At 36.4% G+C, this 24,468-nt stretch overlaps 1 protein-coding gene and 1 long non-coding RNA gene across 5 annotated transcripts; one reads left to right on the forward strand and one right to left on the reverse strand.

The window, feature by feature from the left end:
* Positions 1-12,748: 12,748 nt before the first annotated feature.
* LOC113353779 lies at positions 12,749-15,556 on the reverse strand. 3 transcript variants are annotated; one of them, XR_003361521.1, is made up of 7 exons: positions 15,230-15,556; positions 14,753-14,816; positions 14,486-14,605; positions 13,958-14,266; positions 13,543-13,666; positions 13,378-13,457; positions 12,749-13,295 (listed from the first exon to the last, which is right to left on the reverse strand). It is a non-coding gene; the product is annotated as an uncharacterized LOC113353779 (long non-coding RNA). The 3 variants fall into 3 exon arrangements; XR_003361520.1 differs by having other exon boundaries at positions 13,543-13,612; positions 14,451-14,605; XR_003361519.1 differs by having other exon boundaries at positions 14,451-14,605.
* Positions 15,557-19,423: 3,867 nt separating this feature from the next.
* LOC113348671 (vacuolar protein sorting-associated protein 28 homolog 1-like) lies at positions 19,424-22,254 on the forward strand. Of its 2 annotated transcripts, XM_026592517.1 has the most exons (3): positions 19,424-20,075; positions 20,876-21,103; positions 21,650-22,254. In XM_026592517.1, exons 1-2 carry the CDS (start codon positions 19,665-19,667, stop codon positions 21,092-21,094), a joined length of 630 nt encoding a protein of 209 aa, XP_026448302.1. In that variant the 5' UTR covers positions 19,424-19,664; the 3' UTR covers positions 21,095-21,103; positions 21,650-22,254. The 2 variants fall into 2 exon arrangements, with proteins under 2 accessions (XP_026448302.1, XP_026448301.1); XM_026592516.1 differs by lacking the exon at positions 21,650-22,254 and having other exon boundaries at positions 19,425-20,075; positions 20,876-21,523.
* Positions 22,255-24,468: the final 2,214 nt, after the last annotated feature.

Consider the following 24,468-nt stretch of genomic DNA (forward strand, 5'->3'; position numbering starts at 1 on the left):
GGTGCGGCAAGTCATGGCGCAGACGGCTTGGCATGGTGGGGCCAAGGCAATGACACAGTTTGGTGAGGCAAAGCATGCGTACGGCTTGGCATGTGGGGCCAAGGCATGGCGCGGTCCTGGCGAGGCAAGAATGGAGGACGACTTGGCGTGGTGGGGCCAAGGAAATGACGCAAATGGTCTTGGCATGGTGATTGGTCTTCGCGGGCCCGATTGCCTCTTTTCCTTACTTGACTCAAATAGGAAGTCCTTTCCTTATTCAAACCCCCAAGTATCACGCTTATAAAAGGAGAGACGACCTCTCCTTTTACTTCACACCTATATTATTTTTTTATTCTGGCCATGTGGTAACAGTAAAGCGGACGAGCGAATCCCAGGTATGTCTTCCAACACTTCCTATTTAACTTGATTTTCTTGTTGTTTTTTTTTTGTGTTAGTGCAAACCCTAGCTGTAGGCGTACCTTTTCATGAACTTGTAGAAATGTTGTCCTTATGTTTTGTTATGAATACTATCCGTAGGTATGCTTTGCACGAACTTGTAGTAACATTTAGGCGTGAATACCGTAGTGATGTTGGCCGCCTCAATTACCGTGCAAAGTAGGCATGCATGAGCTGGTAATTGTCCTTCCCTTCCCGCGAAAACCTAGCTTCTAGGGTTTACTCCTTTTTCCTGGTGTGACCGTGTGTATGGTTCACGTGGTGGGGCGCGCCTCCTCGGCCGTGCGCAAATTTCCCGCTGCAGGGTACGGTCTTGGCATGAGGAGGTGATGCATGGTCTGTCAGTCCCAAATTGGCTTGCGTCCAGGATGGATCTCCTGTTTCTGATAAAATAATTTCCATGCACTTTCCGTAATAATTTCTCTTCGTATTGTTCCATTGTAGTTATTTCGAAGGTGGAAGTAGCGTGAGAGAATTTTCGTTAGGATGTCATTTGAAAAAAGTTCTATCGTACCGAAAGATGTTGGCAATTCCAAGCCAAACATAGATGATGAGTTCTTTACAACATCCGCCACGATTAGGAGAAATCATCCCAAGTATGTGTCGATTCTTATGACTGGTCCGGAAAGTGAAGGAGAGGGCCGGTCGGTTCGGCCAGGAGGTGTAATAAGGTTTTGTCTTCATAGGAAAAGAGTATCGTGCTTATCCTATTGACTTTAAAATATCTGTGAATCCGTTGTGTCCCTTTGAGAAAAGGATGAGATTCGTGATGAGCCAGGAATGTGTAAAATCTAGTTTGACTAAGGCGCAGATCATTGATGCTGTCGCGGCTTCCGCAGTGCTTCAAATTAGGAAAGATATTTCAGGCTTGGTTGCTTTTATTTCCAGATGGTGTCCAGACACTCATACGACCATATGCAGGTGGGGTGAAATGACTATCTCCTTAGAGAGTGTGGCCGCATGTTTACATCCTTCCCCATGCGGCTACCAAAACGAAGGCGTGCGACGATCAATGACCACCCTTCCATCCTAGATGCAAATCCTAGCCGTCTAAGGTCGCCAAACAACGCATGGTAACCTTTGGCCCAAAACCCTAGTTTTGGCCACGCCAAACCGCACCAAGGCATGTCATGCCACATGTGCCAATGACTTGCCAATCACCTTACCGCGCCATACCATGCCGGCCTTCCCTATGCGGCTACCAAAATGAAGGCCTGCAACAATCAACAGCCACTTTTTCATCTAAGATGCAAATCTTAGCCATCCAAGGTTACCAGCTAACGCATGGCAACCTTTGGCCCTAGTTTGGTCGCGCCTAAAAAAAGCCAAAACCCTAACTTTTGGCCGCGCCTAAACTGGGACACATTAAAGCCATATTGATCATACTTTCATGCCACTGGCTACCAAATGAAAGGTTGCAATAATCAACGGCTACCTTCCTCTTAAGATGCAAAATCTCGACCGTTGAAGGTCACCACCGATCCGGCAAGTCTCCCAAGCTCGACTTTCCAGACAACAACAACATGCTACATGTTTTCCACGAAAACACTCGAGACATCAACACATGTCACAAACTGGGAGATGCTCATTGGGTATTGGTTTGGCACAGCGTGCGGTGTACATTACGCTCGTTATAAGAAAGTGTCATAAGGATGAGGCGGTTAGTAAATACAGGGAGTAATGGTGAAACGCTTTTTTTTGTGGAACATCAATTTCAAGCGTTACCGGTTACCACATCCTCCCATTTACTCACCCGTTTTCCATTTCTTAATGAGACCAGAATACGTTTCACTTCGACTTGTATGAATAGGCATTACCTATTTCCACCGAATAAAAACTTGTGGTCAGGAGCATACAATACTCAGAAAACGTTGGCTAGCTTTCCCATCTGTTAGCTTCCTACTTTCTGATACAAGTCACAAAACAACTAATCTTCCAGAATCAACTATTCTAGTCTCAACACTCTCTTCGCTTCCCTCCCCAAAACCAACCCTTGTCCTCCTCATTGTGACCGAAGCAAGTCTGGAACGGCCATTTCTTGGTGTAGGCCGGATTTGTACAGATTGATCTCTTGAATCTAAAGTACTCCCTTGCAGTACATTGTTTAGGGTTTAGACTCGTTTCTCACCCACACGCCCGAAATTACTGAAATCTGTAGAAACCGTTTTCACCCTCAAACACATGTAAATGGGAATTAACGTTTGTGTTAATTTACTTTAATTATAATAAAACAATAATAATGCGGAATATAAAAGTAAATGACATAGCAAGTTTTTGTTAACAAGGAAACCGCAAATGCAGAAAAACCCCGGGACCTAGTCCAGAATTGAATACTCTCAAGATTAAGCCGCTACACAAAATTACACTAACTTCGTATAGTTGAGACCAAGTAACTAATCCTATAGTTAGCCTAGTTCCTTCTGTATTCCCACGCCTCCAACTTATAAATAAGTCACGTACTTGGAACAATTCCTTAGGTTCGTATTTCAAACAGTAAAGGAACAACAAATCTGTTTGGTATCAACTCTATTCAACCAAGTGATATGAGTCGGACAAAGTCTCTTCCATTTATCTCAACATAAACTCCTTCGTCGGGTCCTTAGATCTATCTTATATTGAATCACCCAAAGGTAATCGTTTAAAATTAAGCCAACAACACCTTTAATCCGAAGAATACTGTTGATGCTGATTTACTCAACTAATCAATCCAATCTACCACAAGGATAAACCGATTATTAATTGGATCCTCTTTTACCAAAACAAGTATTGTGCACACCAAAGATTATAAAAACCAAGTCAGATCTTCAATATCTTCTTTGTCTTCAAATATTCTTAAATCTTCAATAAAAACCTGCACACAATCACTTGAATCTCTTGTGATCAATGACGCACAGAACGGAGTCTGTTAAAAATGGATTATCACAAGATCGTCTTTAGAATTAACAACAGTCTAAAGATCCCTGTCGAAACTCTGAACTAGTTTGAGTGAATCTTATATCAGAAGAGAAGATTCTCAAGAATAAACAAACTAGGTGCAATCAGATTTCAACCACCGTTAGTCAATCAAATCAATTGAAAACAAAAAATGAACTGCAATTATCTAGTTTACCACCAACGGTACACGCTAGAGCTTCTCAATCCCAAAGAAGACTTTAAACTGAGCGGCCGTAAGAGATTTCACCTAATTAGGTTACTCTCCTCTCCGAATAGGTGGTACACCAGTAACAACAACAAAAGAGTAAATCTGTTGTTACGAAGGATTAGTTTGCTAGAAACGAAAACTTCGAGTATTTATAGACAAGGAAGTTTGGACACCAAGGAATTTCCAAAACCGAAAATATTCTCAAGATATTCATTAAAGTACAGATTCGGTTTTCATAATTCCTGGAAATGCTCTGTCCAAAAATAATGATCGAAATCTCTCGGAAAATCTAATTAGTGAATGCACATTACTAATTCTGTAATTTCCCTAAAAAATGAAATTAATAACCTTAATTAAAAGATTCTTAACTTACTTATGTTTCGATCCTGGGATTCTCTTCCCTTAGCCGTTAAGGAATATCTTTGAACAATTAAAGAAATAAACATTCACAGCACTTGTTCAAAGTTTGTCGACATCTTAACTTTGTAAGTTCTCTTTCACACTTACAACCTTGAAACCGATTTTCCACACTTCCAAACAAGTTTAGAATTGGTTCATCTAACTTTCAAGAACTATGTAATTGATCAAACCAACATTCAGTCACAATCATGGGTTTACGGTTCTACCAAAACAAGTTTCGGTTCTACCTCCATGTGAATACTGTGCATAGTCATACTAGCTTTCCAAAAATTCGGTTGACTAGGTACTAGGATCGGTTCCCCACATATATATGGTATCTAACTTATATGTGTTGCACATGTCCATAGGATCGGTTCCCCTTTGCCTAAAAACGTGTTGCACATGTCCATAGGATCGGTTCCCCTTTCTGCTATAAACCTTGATGCACCCCATACAAGGATCGGTTCCCTTTGATGTACTGCAACCCTTACAAGGATCGGTTCCCCTTTCCTTTTAATTGGCCAGACATACAAAATCCGATCATACCACAGGTGATTACTTAAGATCGGTTTTACTAATAAAAGTTATACCAATACATAAGTCAGGCCTTTGTGAATAGTTCTACCAAGAACACAACAAATTGTGAGCGGTTATACTCTATCACACATATTGGTTGTTCATAAGATATGCAATGAATAACAAAACCAATAACACCTGGCAATTTCCTTTTTGGTCCACAAACAAGTTTATGAACTTACTTCCTTAGAACACATGTAAACATTGTTCCCTAGGATGAAATCCTCACCTCATACCCATACATAATCACAACAGCATTCAAATGATTATGGAGATGTCTTATCTACAAAGTTTAATGGTTAAGCAATAAACCTCGTATTGTATTCCTTAATACTATGTCTATCTAGAGTTCAAATATGCTTCGTAGTGATGTTTTCAATATGCACGACTTGAAAGATACGTTAGGGAATGAAATAGTTCAAGTAAAATATCACTAACCTCAAGTGGAAGGATGATTGTTGTCGTTGTAGCTCCTTGCTTCTTCACATCTTCAAGACTTCGCAATACTTGTAATGTCTCATATCGTAACACTTTCAAGCTAACCTATACGAAGTTGACTCTAGTACATAATCAAGCGACTCTTAACATGAGTTTTGATTCACTAAAATATGACAATCAAAATTGAAAAACCAAGGCTTGGTGGGTTCAACCGAGCAATGATCTAAAAGTCTCCCCCTTTGTCAATTTTAGTGACAAAACTCTTACATCATATGGATAAACAAATTACAAGAATTCATTACAATCCGCTTGATTCCCGATTCAACAGCACAGTAAAACTGCTTACATTCAATCCTTGAAAATGCCGATGTTGACATTATAATAACAAAGCTAATAATCCCCCTAAGGAAGATAGGTAGATATTCAATCCGCACGTCTTTGTTATACCAATTTATATGACATGTTACTCCCCCTTAGTCTGTGCTTTCACTCTTTCGTTAGATAAAACATTCAAGTACCAATGTTCTTTTCCCTAGCGATGCCAATCAATATAAAATCAATGGCATCATCACATGTTTACTCCATATGTTTTCCCCCTTTTTGTCACAAAAATGACAAAGAAACGAAAAAATAAAGGACAACACGAAAAGAATCTTACAAATATCATAATAGACTTGCAAACCTGTAGAGTTAGGCACGAGGGTTCCACACATCACGTTCTGATAACCAATATCAAAACCGAAACTACAAGTAGTCTTATTTTGATATGTTACCAAGGAAACAATTGTCTGAAACAATTTTTCCAATTTAGTTTAGCAAACCAAAAACAACTAAGCACATTAGTCCCTTTGCTAAACTGATTGTTCAAAAACAACAACTTAATTCGATAAGACCAAAATAAAGATAAACTCCATTTTTCACATCAGGTTCTAATTATCCATAAACTTAGACCGTTCAATTTTAAACAAGACAAGTACTAGGTTAGTTAACTAGCATTCCTTGTTTAGGCATTCGATTAGACTTGAATAACCGAAACCTCACTTTGATAAGACAAACTAAGATCAGAATTAACTTAGTTTCTTATCCGGAATCGAATTGGACTGAACAACTCATCCCGTACAAAAATTATTTCGTTAATCTATAAATAATTCATACAAACCAAAATAAATCAACTTGCATAATTATTCACCTCAACCGGAAGCAATTGAAACAACATAGACATTAAAAGCACCGCAATTGCACCGTATTTTGTAATCCTAAACAATTAATACCATACAAAATCAAGATAACAATAGTTTTTCTTAACCGAAACCAATTGAATCACGCACACATCAATTGTACCGAAATTTTGTAAGCCTAAACAATTGATATCGCACAATAAAGCAAGATAACAATAGTTTTTCTTAACCGGAACCAATTGAAACACACATCCACACACATATCATGGAATAAATATCAATTGAACCGAAATATTATTAAGCAAAAGCAACAAATATATATAATATAAACTCAGATTTTCTTAAACAGGGAAACATTTAACTAACAAGATTGTTACCTCAAATTTCGCATCCACTTCTCCAATATGATAGCATCTTCGTCCAGGGAGAATCGATAACGAAATATCACCACGTTGTCATCCTTATGCATATACAAAATAATAACAACACACCTCACCTTTATCAGATAAAGATTGAAAATAGGTTTTAGCAATTGCAAGCAAAAGTTGAAAACCGTCGAAACACATATGCTTTTATGCTAAACCAAAACCGATTCAACATATTGTGACTTTTTCACATATTGTTTCTACCAGAACCCCTCATGATCCTTTGATAAAGCCTAACTACTAGGGATAGAACTTAATCCCGCTAAATCAAAAAGTCACCCAAACCATAAGGGTTCACAATATATGAGATCGAATATCAAGGTAGTAAAACCGAGATCAAACATCCCATAAACCAATTTGCAATACACCATAAATATTCAACATGAAATCAAGTATTGGAATTACCTCTATCTTGTAGGGAATTAAATTGTGAAACTGACGCAAAAAGAATGAGGTCATTTCGAGTTCGGACGAAGAAGTTATGGGCAAAACAGTTTTTCACTTCTTCCTTATAGTTAAAACCGTGCTGCACATGTGCATAAGATCTCTCTCCCCCAATAACAAAACTTGTTGCACATGTGCATAGGATCTCTTCCCCCAATATCAAAATTTTCTGCACATGTGCATAGGATCTCTTCCCCCAGTAACAAAACTTACTTCACTTGTGCACGGGATCTCTTCCCCTTTTGCACCTATCACTAGGATTGGTACCCCCAAGTGTTACTTGTGACGGATCACAACAGTAAACTGTTTTTGACATAACTTTTGCATATGATGTCCGAATTCAGTGATTTTTGGCTCGTTTTAATGGTAAAAATAAGAGCTACATATATATGATCAATAGATAAACATCATAAACTCACAATTACTGTTTCTATCAAAACCTCAAATATAGAAAGAGAAAGTATGAGTATAGAAGAAAATAAATCTCCTGAAGATGTTAATTAGTCATATAATAACCGAGAGATCATGTGCTCAGTTTTTCATGTGCTTCCTCACCTTAAAAAAAATTGAGCACCAAGGTGAGCATGCAAATTCCAACACAACTAGGTTGTGTCGAGTTGATCCTTGTCTTGTACGTCACGAGTGACTAAGACCGAATCATCATTCTTGACCTCTTTCTTGGTTTGTTTTCTCTTATTCCATCTCTTGTTTTTCTTCTTTGACTTGTGATGAAGAGTGTCATTATCACAATCTTTACTAGTACAAGAGATTTCAGACATAATGTCTTTCTTTAGTCTTTCAAGAAGACTCTTGTAATTATTGTCACCAACAATTAGCAGCTGAGAGTCATTCTTGTGACTAACTTTTGGTCCCTTCTTGGCTATGAAGGATTTTGGGACCCATTTAGAGTTGGGTTTCGCATGAGCATCTTTCTCCTTCATAATACCACTAGAATCATTGTCCTTTTGAATATTTTGCGAAACACCCTTTCTACAATTTGGAACATCAGATCTTGTCTTTGCATTTTTTACAAAGTTTTCTCTCTTTGTATATTCGGGTCTTTTATGAGATGACCTTGTCGAGTGATATGCAAAATTTTAACTATCGTTATAATAATTCTTTTGCCTAAACTTAGGACAATACCGATCTGAGTTCTTAAGAGGAGAAAACTTATCCAATTCGTTTGATACAATGGAAAGGCGCATCTCGCATCTTACGAACTTTTCATCCCCATTGCAAGTGTCCTTTATTACCATAATAACAACAATGCTTAGTATAAATATACGAAGTATGGGTTTTAGTGTTACCTTTTTGTGGGTCCTCTTGCATTGGAGCTCGACGAGTGTTCTTCTTCTTCTTCTTAGCATAAGTGCTCTCTTTGATTACTGCTGGTTGAACACTATTCTTAGGCTTGACGAACTTTTCTTCTTTACAAGAGATAGGAGCATCTTTATCATCAGTGGAAGCCTCTGATTGAGAAGAATTTGTAGTTTTAACAAATTTTACCTCTTTGCTAATATTTGAAGCATTTATTCCCTTATAGCCCAATCCTTGTGTATCACGATGATTTCTACTTGCTTCTAACATTGAGGTTAACTTATTTGAGCTTTCATTGGATTTTTTCAGTTCCAAATTTTCTTCTTCCAACATCTTGATTTTATCAAGAGCACTGGCTAGATCAGCTTCAAGGCATTTTTCTCGTGAGAGATATACACCTTCTTTCTCTTCAAAACTCTTTTGTTGAGAGTTAATCCTTGCATTAGATTCAACAAGTTTCTCTTACAACAAATGAATTTTTTCAAGAGAAGCATCACGCTCCTCTTTTAACAGTTCTGCTTGAGAGAGACTATCATTTTCTTTTTCTTCAAGGCTCTGAATTTGTTGAGAAGTATCTTCCTCAATTTTTCGTATTCTAGACGATGCCTTTCATATTCAGTAGTCTTTAATTGTAAAGTAACCTGAAGTTCCTTTATTTGCTCATTAGACACACTTAAGAGAATTTCGTTAGACAACAATTTCTCACGAAACTTTTCCAACATAAAGTCTATGACCTCTGATTCTGAAGATGGTTTAAAAACCTCTTGCGATACGTTAACTAAGTCTTTCAATAATTTTCTCTTTCGCTTAATCTTACTTTGACTCGTTTCTTATAGGTTGGATCGCACCAAACACAGATTGTTAGATCTTTTCGTGTTTGCCCGCTCTGATACCAATTTAAAAGGCGAGGGAACCCAAATATACCTCAAAAGCTAAAAAATTTCCTACCTATAAGTCCTTTCTCCGAAAGTGATTGTCTATGGACTGAGTCGAGACAATACAACTAATCGGTTTACACTTCATGTGATCGTCTATGGATACGAGATCGAGACAATACAATAACGAAGTATGTTTACTTGATACAAAGGTTCGGACTTAACCAAACACAATAGGATTGCTTATCAAGTAAATATGAATTAACGTTTGTGTAATTTACTTTAATTATAATAAAACAATAATGCGGAATATAAAAGTAAATGACACAACAAGATTTTGTTAACGAGGAAACCGCAAATGCAGAAAAACCCCGGGACCTAGTCCAGAATTGAATACTCTCAAGATTAAGCCGCTACACAAAATTACACTAACTTCGTATAGTTGAGACCAAGTAACTAACCCTATAGTTCACCTAGTTCCTTCTGTATTCCCACGCCTCCAACTTATAAATAAGTCACGTACTTGGAACAATTCCTTTGGTTCGTATTTCAAGCATTAAAGGAATAAAAATCTGTTTGGTATCAACTTCATTCAACCAGGTGATATGAGTCGGACAAAGGCTCTTCCGTTTATCTCAACATAAACTCCTTCGTCAGGTCCTTAGATCTATATTATATTCAATCACCCAAAGGTAATCGTTTAAGATTAAGCCAACAACACCTTTAATCCGAAGAATCGTGTTGATGTCGATCTACTAAATTAATCAATCCAATCTACCACAAGGATAAACCGATTATTAATTGGATCCTCTTTTACCGAAACAAGTATTGTGCACACCAAAGATTATAAAACCCAAGTCAGATCTTCAATATCTTATTTGTCTTCAAATCTTCTTAAATCTTCAATAAAAACCTGCACACAATCACTTGAATCTCTTGTGATCAATCACGCACAGAACGGAGTATGTTAACAATGGATTATCACAAGATCGTCTTTAGAACTAACAACAGTATAAAGATCCCTGTCGAAACTCTGAACTAGTTTGAGTGAATCTTATATCAGAAAAGAAAATTCTCAAGAATAAACAAACTAGGTGCAATAATATTTCAACCACCGTTAATCAATCAAATCAATCGAAAACAAAAGATAAACCACAATTATTTAGTTTCCCACCAACGGTACACGCTAGAGCTTCTCAATCCCAAAGAAGACTTTAAACTGAGCGGTCATAAGAGATTTTGCCTAATTAGGTTACTCTCCTCTCCGAATAGGTGGTACACCAGTAACAACAACAAAAGAGTAAATCTGTTGTTACGAAGGATTAGTTTGCTAGAAACGAAAACTTCGAGTATTTATAGACAAGGAAGTTTGGACACCAAGGAATTTCCAAAACCGAAAATATTCTCAAGATATTCATTAAAGCACAGATTCAGTTTTCATAATTCCTGGAAATGCTCTGTCCAAAAATAATGATCGAAATCTCTCGGAAAATCTAATTAGTGAATGCACATTACTAATTCTGTAATTTCCCTAAAAAATGAAATTAATAACCTTAATTAAAAGATTCTTAACTTACTTATGTTTCGATCCTGGGATTCTCTTCCCTTAGCCGTTAAGGAATATCTTTGAAAAATTAAAGAAATAAACATTCACAGCACGTGTTCAAAGTTTGTCGACATCTTAACTTTGTAAGTTCTCTTTCACACTTACAACCTTGAAACCGATTTCCGCACTTCCAAACAAGTTTAGAATTGGTTTATATGACTTTCAATAACTATGTGATTGATCAAACCAACATTCAATCACAATCATGGGTTTACGGTTCTACCAAAACAAGTTTCGGTTCTACCTCCATGTGAGTACTGTGCATAGTCACACTAGCTTTCCAAAAATTCGGTTGACTAGGTACTAGGATCGGTTCCCCACATATATATGGTATCTAACTTATATGTGTTGCACATGTCCATAGGATCGGTTCCCCTTTGCCTAAAAACGTGTTGCACATGTCCATAGGACCGGTTCCCTTTTCTGCTATAAACCTTGCTGCTCCCCATACAAGGATCGGTTCCCTTTGATGTACTGCACCCCTTACAAGTATCGGTTCCCCTTTCCTTTTAATTGGGTAGACATACAAAATCCGATCATACCACAGGTGATTACTTAAGATCGGTTTTACTAATAAAAGTTATACCAATACATAAGTCAGGCCTTTGTGAATAGGTCTACCAAGAACACAACAAGTTGTGAGCGGTTATACTCTATCACACATATTGATTGTTCATGAGATATGCAATGAATAACAAAACCAATAACACCTGGCAATTTCCTTTTCGGTCCACAAACTAGTTTATGAACTTACTTCCTTAGAACACATGTAAACATTGTTCCCTAGGATGAAATCCTCACCTCATACCCATAAATAATCACAATAGCATTCAAATGATTATGGCAATGTCCACTACACCGTTTTTTGGTATTAGCAACGGCTGGATGCTGTTGCAAAGTGACTTGCAACAGCAGCCAGCCGTTACGAAACGTGGCCTTGCATTTTCTTTGCAACAGCTCCGATTTTATTGCGAAAAAATTTCGCAACAGTTTTCGGTTCAGCCAACTGTTTTCTCTTGCGATTTTGCAACTGTTTAGATGTTGCAAATAGATTTAGCAACATCATGCAGCTGTACTACATTTTCGTCGCAACAGCTCTCTAGCAGTTGCGAAATTTAGAACCAAAAGAACTTAGAACGACTAATCTTAGCCGGACCGGGTTTTGTTGGTCTGGTTCAAAATTTTGCAACAGCTGATAGCCGTTTCTAAATTTTGTAACAGAATAATAAAGTCTAGTCAACCGTCTGTTGACCTAGTCAAGAGTTCCCTGCAACATTTTCAGGCCAAAATTTGACTGAAAACAAAAATTATATGCCCCTGAAGGATCAAAAATGGAATACCAAAGGAAAATATACATATACAAGATATGAATATATAGTCTTCCTGATATCAAACATCATATCTATATGGACAATTCAATTCTTCTAGATACCTATGTTCTCATAAGCTTTCACATATCGAAATTAAACAGCATAAGTTCAATTCTCGTAGATACCTACGTTTTAGAGTATTTTCATCATTTCTAAATTAAACATTGCAAGCTAGTATTCCTTACTTGTTCTCATTGACATCATCCGGCTTCACCCTCTGAAACACACTTCAGCAATCTTATGGAAAACATTAAAGAGTTAGCATGGAACTGCACATTAGTCTTTTTACTAGAATGAGATGACCAAGAAATGGCTATAGCATGTAGGACATAGATAATCCATAAGCTCTTATAAAACGAACGGATCATACACGTTGAAATACTATATTGGCAGATTAAATAGAGTTTAGCACCGTGGTAATGGCTCAATGAAAGCGGCTACAAAATGTTTAGCACTGTGGCTAATGCTTGACCATTGGCTTGATCGAAAATCAGGTTTGTTCCGTAAGATCTGTAAACCATGGGTGGTGAAAGTATTATTTCAGAAAATTGCAGTCACTAATAACATTATTACAGTCACCAATAAGTAGATAGTGAGCATGAATCTGTCTAGAGAAAATAGGAAACTATTTAAGTTCAACTATCAAGAGACTGACCTTTTCCTTAGAATCTTGGAATAATGCACGAACATGGCGAGTAAAACATCCTTGTAAACAAACCAAAAATATAGAACTGCCAACTAAAAAAATGTGCACACTTAATAGAAAAAACGGATCGAGTGACCTGCATAATAACCAAAGTGTTTCTCTTTGATGAAGCAACAAAAATGTTGTTTTTCCCTTGTACATCAACAGCTTGAGGAGTATAAGGAATAGTTGAACCTGTGAACCTTCCATTCCACTGCATCCTCATAATGCTTTGACTAGAAGGTTTACCTTTTACCAATATTCGGAAACCTGAGCTAACCAAATTGATAACATCAGATTTCCCGTCATTCTGTATCGCGCAGGGGAATGCAACAACGCACCTTTCACACCAAGGTTCTGCATTCCTCGTAATACTTTGATCAAGTACAAGTCTTACCATACCCTCTGAAGATTAAGACAACTTACAAGGTAAACAAAAGCGAGACTGAAAACTAAGAGATGCAATATCTTAGCTGGCGAAACATACCACAAAATACTTTGTTGAGCTTTTATATCCCTCACAAATACCATCCACCTTCATACTATCAAATAAGTAACCCCTGGTATCTACAATAGTCACGAACGATGATCAGATCTAATTTTACATATAGAAAGTAACCATTCCAATTGATTCAAATAAAAAATTAAATACCTGGTATGGTTGCTTCAGCACATCGAATATGGTTGCTTTAAGGATTATATGGGCAGTGCCGTAGAGCTACCTGTTTCCATAAGCAATACTTCCAAAGAAACTTAGTGGTCTAGACCAAGTAAACCTTTGAATCAGAAAATTAGATAACACAAATTAGGTTTAGAAGAGAATTGATTTCACCTTCTCACAAAACCAAAACTATGCTTACTCAACTAAAATTTCAACAAAAACTGAAAAATACTAGTATCAATCATCCACTTCACTACCGAGTCTCGGTATTGCAGTGATCTCGGATTTAACCTAGGTCAGGAATTAAGATTCCTAGGTCAGGAAATAAGAAAAGAGAGAATAAATAGTTCACGGGGAAGTAATGTAACCTAAGGTTTTGTTTTCATGAAAGGAATAGAAAACATACCGATTATTTCTAGAGAAATATCAAATCGATTTTCTCTGCAGCTTCTCAAATTCGGAGATGAATAACAATGGAGGTTTATTTGACTTTGTGGAGCTTTTACAAAGAGAACCAGATAACTGAAAAACCCATCTTCAACTGCAACATCAGCTACAACATCTATAGGACCACCACAGCTTCCATAACCCATTCAAGCAATCACCAACAACAACACAGACAACACCAGTTTTAGCAGCATCCACTCTGAACCCATCTTCACTTATGAAATCATCTCGAACCCATTAGATCCACCAGTAACACCACCACTTATCCCTGTAAAACACTCAAACATACCCATATCTCAGTACCACCAGTTAGTTCCTCTGCACCCATCTTAGAAAGTCGAAAAAAGCAACCCCTAAGCTCATTGCACATAAGGTTTGTAGTAGTAGGATGGCGCTCTAGAACATGCTGCACACCCAAATTTATGCAAAGAAATATTATTTAGACTTAGTACCCGTAAGCATCTCCAGAAAGGGTCATTGGTGTCACCTATGATGATTGGTAGCAGCTGAGATTTGATAGGATCGTCTATCAAATCAATAAAAACTTTAAGAGAGAAACATCCTTGCTCTGTAGTAGCAAGCTTATTTCGTATAGATGCCCCATGTACTGTCAGAGGTAACAAAATTTTAAGTAAGACACAACCCTGAATCCCAAACATGAATTTCATGAAAAGTAAAATAATGAAACATTAACAAACAAAACTTCAATGTGAATTACCCAGGTTTCCTCTACACATTCAAACTGAATTCTTACCAGCACAATTAACTCATTGCCATTTCAGTGCAGCTGACCAACACTATCAAGCCCTTACTCTCAGCTGTTGATGCAAAGACAATTCATTATCAATTCCAAACTCAATTCCTGTTCCATCTCCAATATGAACCAATCCCTTGAATTCAATCACAATCACAAACTTAAATACAACTACAGCTCCATTAAAAATTCATGTAAACTCAGAACTGATTATATATAACTTTACTCAGTTAACCCCATTAACCTGAACCAACCCCCCAATCCCCTTGAAAATTCAATTTATGAAAAAAACGTAATTCATTAATCTTTAAATTTTCAAGAGGAAAAAAAAAATCCCTAACATTATCTCGCTAAAAACGATAAACCCCAAATCTAACCTTGCAAACTAACACATCCTTGAATTTATCAAACCAGAAATCTGAACAATGAACAAAACAAAATAACTTATCATTTGATTTTTAAGAGAGGACAAAATACCTAGAAATTGTAGCAGTGGATTAGGGTTTTCGATCTGGAAGATGAATCGGTGTTTTAGAGAGTGAGATGCAATCGATGAAATTTAGTTTCAATACGAAAAGAATACCCAAATCTCGAACCATGTCAAAACGCAAGGGATTTTTCTTTTTTACAAACCCTAACTTTGAAATTGCAACTGGTTTCCAGAGAAAGATTGGAGAGAAATGGCATGTGTTGACATTTTTCGCAAACTTCGCTCATGATGGTGGTATTTTTATGATTATAGAACTGAGACTGATTTATTTTTTTCTGAAGCAGAGAGGCAAAAGGAGTGAAGGGAGGGAGAAGAGAAAGAGGATGGAGAACAGAGATGGAGGCGGAGAATAACGAGTTCACTCTCTCTTAGGGGATAAAGGATAGGGTTGAATCAAGAACCGTTCATTTTCTAGAGCAAATCTTAACCATCAAAAATAGTGTTCCCATCCACTCAAACTCATCGCACATGTGCAATTTAGGTGTTAGTTTGCACACAAGCGGAAAACACATGTGGTTTGATCAGCCGTTGCGATTTGCAACAGCTTTAAATATTTCGCAATTGCTTGCCCCAGTTGCCAATTTCGCAGCTGCAAAAAGCCGTTGCTATTTTTCGAGCCGTTGCATATTTTGTTTCGCAACGCCTCTGGAGCAGTTGCAAATTTTTGTTTCTAATCGGGAAAAATGGTGTAGTGGTCTTATCTACAAAGTTTAATGGTTAAGTAATAAACCTCGTATTGTATTCCTTAATACTATGTCTATCTAGAGGTCAAATATGCTTCGCAGTTATGTTTTCAATATGCAGGACTTCAAAGATACATTAGGGAATGAAACAGTTCAAGTCAAATATCACTAACCTCAAGTGGAAGGATGATTGTTGTCGTTGTAGCTCCTTGCTTCTTCACATCTTCAAGACTTCGCAATACTTGTAATGTCTCATATCCTAATACATTCAAGCTAACCTATACAAAGTTGACTCTAGTACGTAATCAAGCGACTCTTAACATGAGTTTTGATTTACTAAAATATGACAACCAAACTTTACATACCAACGCTTGGTGGGTTCAACCGAGCAATTGTCTAACAAGGTTTAATCATACGCTTAAAATGCTTGTTCAGCTCCTAACCCGTTACCGAATTGCGGTGACAACTATGTTCACTACCGTCTTATTCTTCTGGTATTATTATGAAGCATTTTTGAATCTTACAACGATGTCCTGGTTTGTATTACTCATTGCACTTGTAGCATATACCCTTAGAGCATCTTTGGTTCAGTTAAATTTGAGTAAGATCTAGATGAGTGGTACATAAGTAGTTCTTGGTGAAAAAATTGAAGGTGTGATGAAACTAGGATATTGTAATAAAGTGGAAGCAGGTTTAGGTGTAGTGGGTTTGATAAAAAAAACGGGTGTTCGATTTAAGAATAAATGAGGAGGTTGTTGGATTTATATAGATATAGGTTTTGATGGTGTTTGTTCATATGTTAGGGCATTATCTTGTAGTCTTACTAAGAAAAATACTAGAGAAAGAGTAGTGGGTTTACGCACATATACAGAACTACACAGTTCATCATTCAAGCCAGTAATGAAACTTAGAATGAAATACTCCTCAGTTAGATGATAAAATCTACTGAGCATCAAAGCTTTTAGTTGTTCAAAATGTTCAAAATATTTCTCCGTCGTAGTGATTTGAGATAGTGTTTTGAAACATCCCACATAATTATCATTAGCAAGATTTTCAAAACAATTGCATATAGATTCAATAAAATCTGACCAAGAAATAGATAATTACCAGTGTAATATTCCAAATACCATAAGCCTGCTTTAACATCCAGGTGCGCAGAAGAAAAATCTATCTTTTGTTGTTCATCAAGATTATGGATCTGAAAGTATGCATCACATTTCTGAATCTAGCTACGACTATTTTCGCTGTCAAATCTAGAAAAATCTAGTTTTGTAGGTTTAACATGGGTGTTTTAAGAACCACCGGAATAAGAGGTTGAGTATGAAGATAATGTTTGAGTTAAATAAGGAGGTGTATAAATAGAAGGTGGTTGTGGGTTTGGTGTAGATTTAGATAATATCTCGATAAGCTTATCAACTTGGATCTATTTTCTTCTTATATAGAAACAAGTTTCGTCAAGAGAAAACCACGTGCATTCTCATCGACAGTATGAGGAACAACATCACATGAGTAATTTCTAGAGAGATTTTTGATTAACTGATATTGTAGCATTAACATCTTTAATGGAAGGACCTCTTTTCATGACAAAATATGCACAAGAACTAATGGATGATACCAAATGTCATGGACAACAGTACTTGATGTAGTGAAGAAGATTATAAGAACTTTATATTCCAAGAGTACATCCAGATTCATTTTTTCAGTGATAGACCCTAATCTCAATGCCACCCTACAGTAGGAGCATCCACGCTCTTTATATTAACAACTATTTATCAAATAAACTTAAAAAATAATTGTATTAATTCAAAATTAACTAATTTAACTACTTTTTAGTGCTCACCCACTTACTCTGCTCATGTCTACCTTTGGGTACATGAAAAAAATAATCATGGCCATATATTAACGAGATACAAACGAATACAACTTGAAATCAAACCGATAATTACATGGTCTTACTTAAACTACTGATTAATGTGACTCACTAATATTACTAATAATTCTACAGCTGTTGATTCTTAAGAAAAGTAAAAGGAAGAAGAAGAATAAGAAGAAGAAGGTGATGGTTTCTAATGATGATGGAAATTGTGATTTACTGCTCGTGGTGATTGGTGTAAGAAGGGCGGAGTGGAGAAGAGAAATTCAATTTTTTAGGGTTAAGATAAAAAACTTAGTCATATATAGGATAAATGGATGACTAGAATCTAATTAAATCTAAGGCTCATATTAAGTCGGTTTCGGTGCTTTGTCGGTCCAGTCGATTTCATTTGCAACCCTAACAATTCCTCATTTGTGTTGGTATTAATTGTAACTTCAATGAAATTAGCCGGAACTGGTTACGATTATTTTTTGAATCCAAAAAGTTTTAAGGATTTTTTTGAGCTTTGCTAAACAGAAAAGTCACATACAAAGGTATGGTTGAGTGCATCTTGTGCAACCATGAGGGAGATATGATCCCAGAAGAATAAAAAAATATTTGAGAATTTAAGGCCTTGTAAAAGAAAGTTTCATGTTAGAATTATTCACTTGGTTTATGAAATTTCATGTTTTATTTAGTTGTCGTCGAGCTTCTTTTGGGTCCCGGATGTTGTTGGGTAGGGAACCATTGCTAGAGATCAATTATATCAGATTTTGAGAGTGATTTCTGATGAGGCGGATACTACAATAACTATATAACTAAAGTTTTGCTTGTTATTAATGTTATTGAGTGACGATTTTGATATAAGCAGGATAATCATTTGTTTCGATCAAAAAAGTGTGATTAGTGACTTTAACAGAGTGAATGCGGAATGGTGTTTTTATGTTAGATAAGAAATTGTTATTCGAAGAATTGAAGATATTGTGTTCCCATTGCTACAAATAAATTAATATTTATGCAAATACGAAACACAGTATATGTTTATATGCCGATGGCGGGGAACTCAAAAAAAAATTTCTAGAAAGGGGATTTTATTGACAAATAATATTACATTGTAGAGTTAAAGAAGTGAGAGAAATTTCTCAATTATTCTTCCGTGGTTCTAGACCTTCTACAAAATTTAGCTGCTTTATCAGCCATATAAGTGGAATTCCTATTCAAGAATTCAAATTTGACAAAATTAAAACTAGACGGGGAACTCCATCTTGGAAGACATGTTCTTTTTAGTATTATACAAATGCATGATATTTCATATTCTAGATTCATCGTGTAGTTTGTCGTTTTTTTAGTTGTAACGCATGATAATTTTTTGGAATGTGATAACCAGAAATCAATCTCAAAAATTAGAAATTTTTTTTTTTTTTGCTTTTTAACTTCTAACAGTCAATTTCAAATTATCCTAATAGCCTAACTTCTGACTTTATCGCTTCTAGAAATTAACAATAAACTTCCGAAAGTGCATCCGTTATGATTTTTTTTGGCTTCTAGAAATTGAAAAACAAACTCCCAAAGTGCATCACAGTGGGTCCAACCGCGGTCGGGCCAGATTTTGCCATCTCTACTTGACGAGACCTAGTCGTTTTTCTCACAACACACGTAACCCCTCCATCCTTTTCCTCTTCTTCTCGCTGCAATTTCATCATTACTTCCAAACGTAGTTAATATCTTTCTCACATTGACATCGAGACCTTTTTTCAGGGTTTCCTTTTAGATCTGCACCCCAATTCAGTAAGCTTTGTTGTTCCAAAAATTCAATACAAATTTTTTCTATTCGATTTGGTCTTCAATCTAGTTAATTAGGGCAATCAAAAGAGATTATCACTAATGGATGTAAAGCTATGGAATGACAAGAGAGAACGAGAGATGTATGATAATTTTGCTGATCTATATGCAATTATTAAAGCAACAGAAAAGCTTGAAAAAGCTTATGTACGTGATTTAATCACATCATCGGTGTATGAACCTGAGTGTTTAAAGTTGATTGCTCAATTCAAAACCCTAACTTCATCTCTTGTTGGAGCACTTCCTAGTATTGAGCGTTTTGCTGAAATCTATAAAATGGATTGTCCTGCTGCTCTTAATCGTTTAGTTTCTTCTGGGATTCCTGCCACATATGAGCATCGAGCTTCTGCTGCTGCATCTACTACTGGTTCAGCTGCAATTGTAGCGGAATGTGTGCAACATTTCATTACAGCTATGGATACTTTAAAACTCAACATGGTTGCTGTTGATCAGGTATTTCCTTTTAAGACCGCTTTTTAACCTTTTATTAGTTCAACTTTCTGGAAATAGGTGCAACAATTTACATCATATTTGTTCCACCACAAAAGCATCCACAGTTTTCCACTGTAAATTGATTCATAATGGACCAGTTATACCAAACTTTAGAGGTATTGCCAGTTTCAGAAGAAAACTGATTTGATTATGTAACCCTTTTTTGGCATCATAAGAACATCTAGAATTCATAGTCATGCCAAACTAGCTCTTTCCAATACAATGAAAAACTCGAAGTTTCAGCAATACCAAGTACCAAACAGCACTCCAAGTAATATCTCACAACAGTAAATTGACTTCGGGCAACCTTTACATCCTGTCGTCATGTTTTCAGAACATGTGGAAATTTCGTTAGGCCTAGATGTGGCTGTTGTATTCCTGTGATGGTCTATATATGTATTTATTTCCATTCAACGAGGAAGAGAAAATGAAGTAATGTAAAAGGCATTTAAACTTGTTACTATCGAGTGTGGATGCTCTAAGGGGAATAGACTACATTCACCTAACACTCCCTTTTAGTTAGTGCATCCTAAATGTTCCAACTACCAACCAACAACTGCTTTTCACTTTTCATAGTACTACTGCAGAGTTTTGAAAGAGATTTTGATTCCATAAACCGTGTTCATTTTTTGTTTGTTTTTGGAACTTATACCATAACATGCGGTAGCATAATTAGACCTGTTAGAGTATAGGAGACATAATCCACTATGTAAGTCATAAGTATCTTGGGTCTAACTTGGTTAGCTGCATTCTTCAAACAGCTACATCCAATACTATATGACCTATCAGGGTCTCTAAACAAGCTCGGTATACTGCCACCTGATTTTGAGGGGAAAGTGAAAATGAAGGAGTGGATTTCAAGATTGGCAAACATGGGTGCTTCTGACGAACTGACTGAACAGCAATCTAGACAACTTCATTTTGACCTTGAATCATCCTACAACTTATTCATGGCTGCTCTACCCAATTCTGGCGCCTGATTCATTACTGTAAGATCCTGATTTTGTTCCCTTTTTCTTTTTTTCCATCATCATAAATATTCTTCCCTTTGATTTGATCATCTAAAAATATAAGCTTGTACGTTGGAGAAAAACCAGAGTTATTCAATACTTTTAATTTTTCTTTGAAAACCACTTGTATTTTACTAGAAAAAAAACTTGGTTATTTTTTGTAAAGATACAGATATATGAATTCCTCAATACCTAGCATCTTCTGACATATGAAGAACTTTGAGTTTTGCAATAAAGGAATAGTAGAAAAACGTGCTGTTTATTAAGCTTTCTGCTGACATTCGTATCTCCTTGATTCTGTAGTAAATGTTCTATTTGGAACCTGGCCTTATCCATGATCCTTGTAATATCATTTGTTTTGCAAAATTGAGTAGTCTGGGAGCAGGTTCCTATTTTTTCTGTCTGCAGTTTATGTGAAAACCCTGTAATTAGTAAATTCGACTACAAAGTTATTCGTCAAAAAGTTTTGGAGCTAAATATCCAGATTAGATAGCATTTGATTTTCTGTGTTTGAATTGTGATCAGTGAGAAACTCTTTATGGTCTGAGCAAATAATCCGGGCAGGAAAAGGAAAAGGTTTATGAAAAAGAAGAAGAAATGGAAAGAGGGAAAAGGAATCTCATTTTGACCTTATGTTCTTTTAGAGGTGAAGATTGGTGATAAATGTCATTTTGAGCTTAAGTTCCATTAGAAGTAGACAGTTCAATCAAAGCATTTTAATGCGGTGTGAATAGGATCTATCCATGTTGATGTAGACTGTGATCTTGATCAAACCCTGTTGGTGTACATGTGAGATGGAACATAATATTTGTTCAAAGCATGGGTCTAATAGATATTAGAATTGGTATGAGAAGAACGAAGATGAGGATCACAACAAGAAGAATAGATAGCACTTTCTTGAGCTCTTTTGATACTCTCGTGCTCCCTTGAAGTTGTTCAGTCCCTCTTCTAACAAATGAACTAGTACGTGTAACAACACTATGTTGTTGAGTTTTTGCCATTGAGTTTCTACCTATGAAGCCCTGTCTAGGAACACTTGATGTAGCTCAGTCAGATTCTTCTCAATTTCCTTTATAGCATCATGTCCCTTGAATTTATGAAATATATATCCGACCTCTCCCTTGGTCTTAAGTTGCTTTTCTGTAAGAAGTTGTAGCATTCTCCACTTGAAACCAAGTTGGCGATCAACTTCATCTAGTTCCTCTCCTGTTATTGTAAACATACCTTCTCCACCGTCTCTTTATATACGGGATTTATCTTCCCTCCAAAAGTCTGGTCCTGAACCATGAAGGTTGGTCATAATTTAGCTTAGCTTATTTGCAGAATAAGCTGTCCCATGGTAACATAAATGATCCCATACAAGTTGGGTTTGGCCCATGAAAGAGGCAAAATGTCCTCTTAGCTTTTACGCCGAATACTTTCTTTTCTTCTTTATAACCAACTCCTTAAAGAGTCCTTGCCTTAAAGGACATTCAATTTCACACCCTTTAGTAGAAGAAATTTCTGGACTAAGCCACCAAGGCAATGCAGATGCAACCATGGAATTGCAAAATAACAAGCAGTCGGACTTGTGTACATGGGATTGATTATTATTATTCCTTTTTGGATATCCAAACTTGAGTCGCCCTAAGTTGTAAGCTACAAACCTCTATCAACAACCTCATGATTCCTACACATTTAGGCTGCAAAGAATTGGTTCCTTTGATGCCTTTTATAGGCCACTCGTGAAAGTTGTGTGTAGGTTCATGAATCGTGTGTCTTCACTTTGTCTATAGACATTGGTTAAAAGTAAAAAAAAAAAAAAAAACGAAGACGAATCAAATCAAAAGAGAAGAAGAAGGATTTGCACATTAAAATGGGATTATCCAAAAGCAAAGGTGTCTTTATAGGCCTGTTATGTCTTGTAACTGAATAATACTAATTAAATGTCTAGGGATCCTTTCAGTCCGGCTTCCATGACCTACAAAGAGCACACAATCCATATATTTAGTTCTAGAGATCGACTGACATTTAGAAATCAATGCATGCTTCCGCCGTTGAACAGGCGTGGACCTCATTATATCAATCCATAAATTTGTGTGATCCAAGTATCCTTTTGAGAGGCGTATATGTCTTGGTATTCCAATTCAAAGACCTTTGATGTGGTATTTGTGGGGTTTGCTTGTTTGCATTTTGGGTGTCAAGCCACTCCTTTTTGTTTATTTTTTCCTTCTTACACGTATATCAGCTAAAGTACAGGACAAAGGCATGTCTTTCTTCGAGCATTTATTCATTTATATTTGTTGACCGAAACCGAAAACTATATAAAACTATTTCTTCTCCTTTTGTTTAGGGATGGGGATTCTAAGTTTGTGTGGCTGCACTAATTGTGCTTTCTGTATGGGCACGTGGGGAGCGTAATTATTAATGCACATGCACCAAGAGTACATCAGTTGTTTTCTAAAAGCTCCGGAAACTTTTGATAAACTTACTGGCCGGTCAAGATGAATGAATTATCTCCTTAATTTTGGTTTGTTTGACTTCTGAACTAAATAATAGCAAGAAATGAGGTTAAAATCTGGAGGAACATTCTGTGAATATTGGCAGGCACACCACTATCTTTAGTCAGACAAAAGGAAGAGGCTAATAAATGCCTCTAAGAACAAGTTAAGGACCCATTAATGGAATCATAGCAAACCCAACTTAATACTAATAATTCAATCTCGCTTGTACCTCAATCCTCAGCCAAATAAGGAGAAAAACAGAACAAGAAGAAGTTCCAAAAACCTTAAGTTGGATATCGCTTGCCGGTTGTTATTTTGTTGGCTTATCCAACAAATGTACTCTCTTTTCATCTTTAATGTCGTGTCCCACGTTACCACTGTACATTCTGTCTTTTTATCAGCTAAATGTCTTATTTACCCTTCCTCCTTTCCCTCTTTATTTCTTTGAAGAAAATATTTGAAAAAGAACTGCGTTATATGAAAAAAAGACAGAAATGGAGCGGATATATGAAAATGACGTTTAAACAGGTAGTACAATTTAAAATTTAAGTAACGACTAGTGATGGAATAAATTTTCAAACCTTAACGGATGTTTTTTTAATCAATAAAGTTTTGAAGCAGCACTAGTCTTCTTACCTAACTTCAGCCTTCACCACCTTAAGTCAAAAGAGCCAAACCGAAAGTCAAATAAGAAACGAATTAAGGGTCCTTAATAACGGGAAACGAAAAGTGAAAAAAGTTTCGATTTTTACCTCAATGCCTCGTGTGTCTGTCTTGGTGCCAAGATTTACTTAAAATGATAAAACTTGACTCTTTGTTTTTTCTGTTTTCTGGAAAATGGAAAACCAAATAAGATTGAAT

Source organism: Papaver somniferum, chromosome 2 (genome assembly GCF_003573695.1).
Source record: "Papaver somniferum cultivar HN1 chromosome 2, ASM357369v1, whole genome shotgun sequence".
Classification (NCBI taxonomy): domain Eukaryota; kingdom Viridiplantae; phylum Streptophyta; class Magnoliopsida; order Ranunculales; family Papaveraceae; genus Papaver; species Papaver somniferum.

Bases quoted from the DNA above. Each gene is read 5' to 3' on its own strand.
- LOC113348671 (XM_026592517.1), top strand. From the start codon at position 19,665: ATGGATGTAAAGCTATGGAATGACAAGAGAGAACGAGAGATGTATGAT. The intron at 20,076-20,875 runs GTATTTCCTTTT...TTCTTCAAACAG, and splicing joins ACATGGTTGCTGTTGATCAG to CTACATCCAATACTATATGA.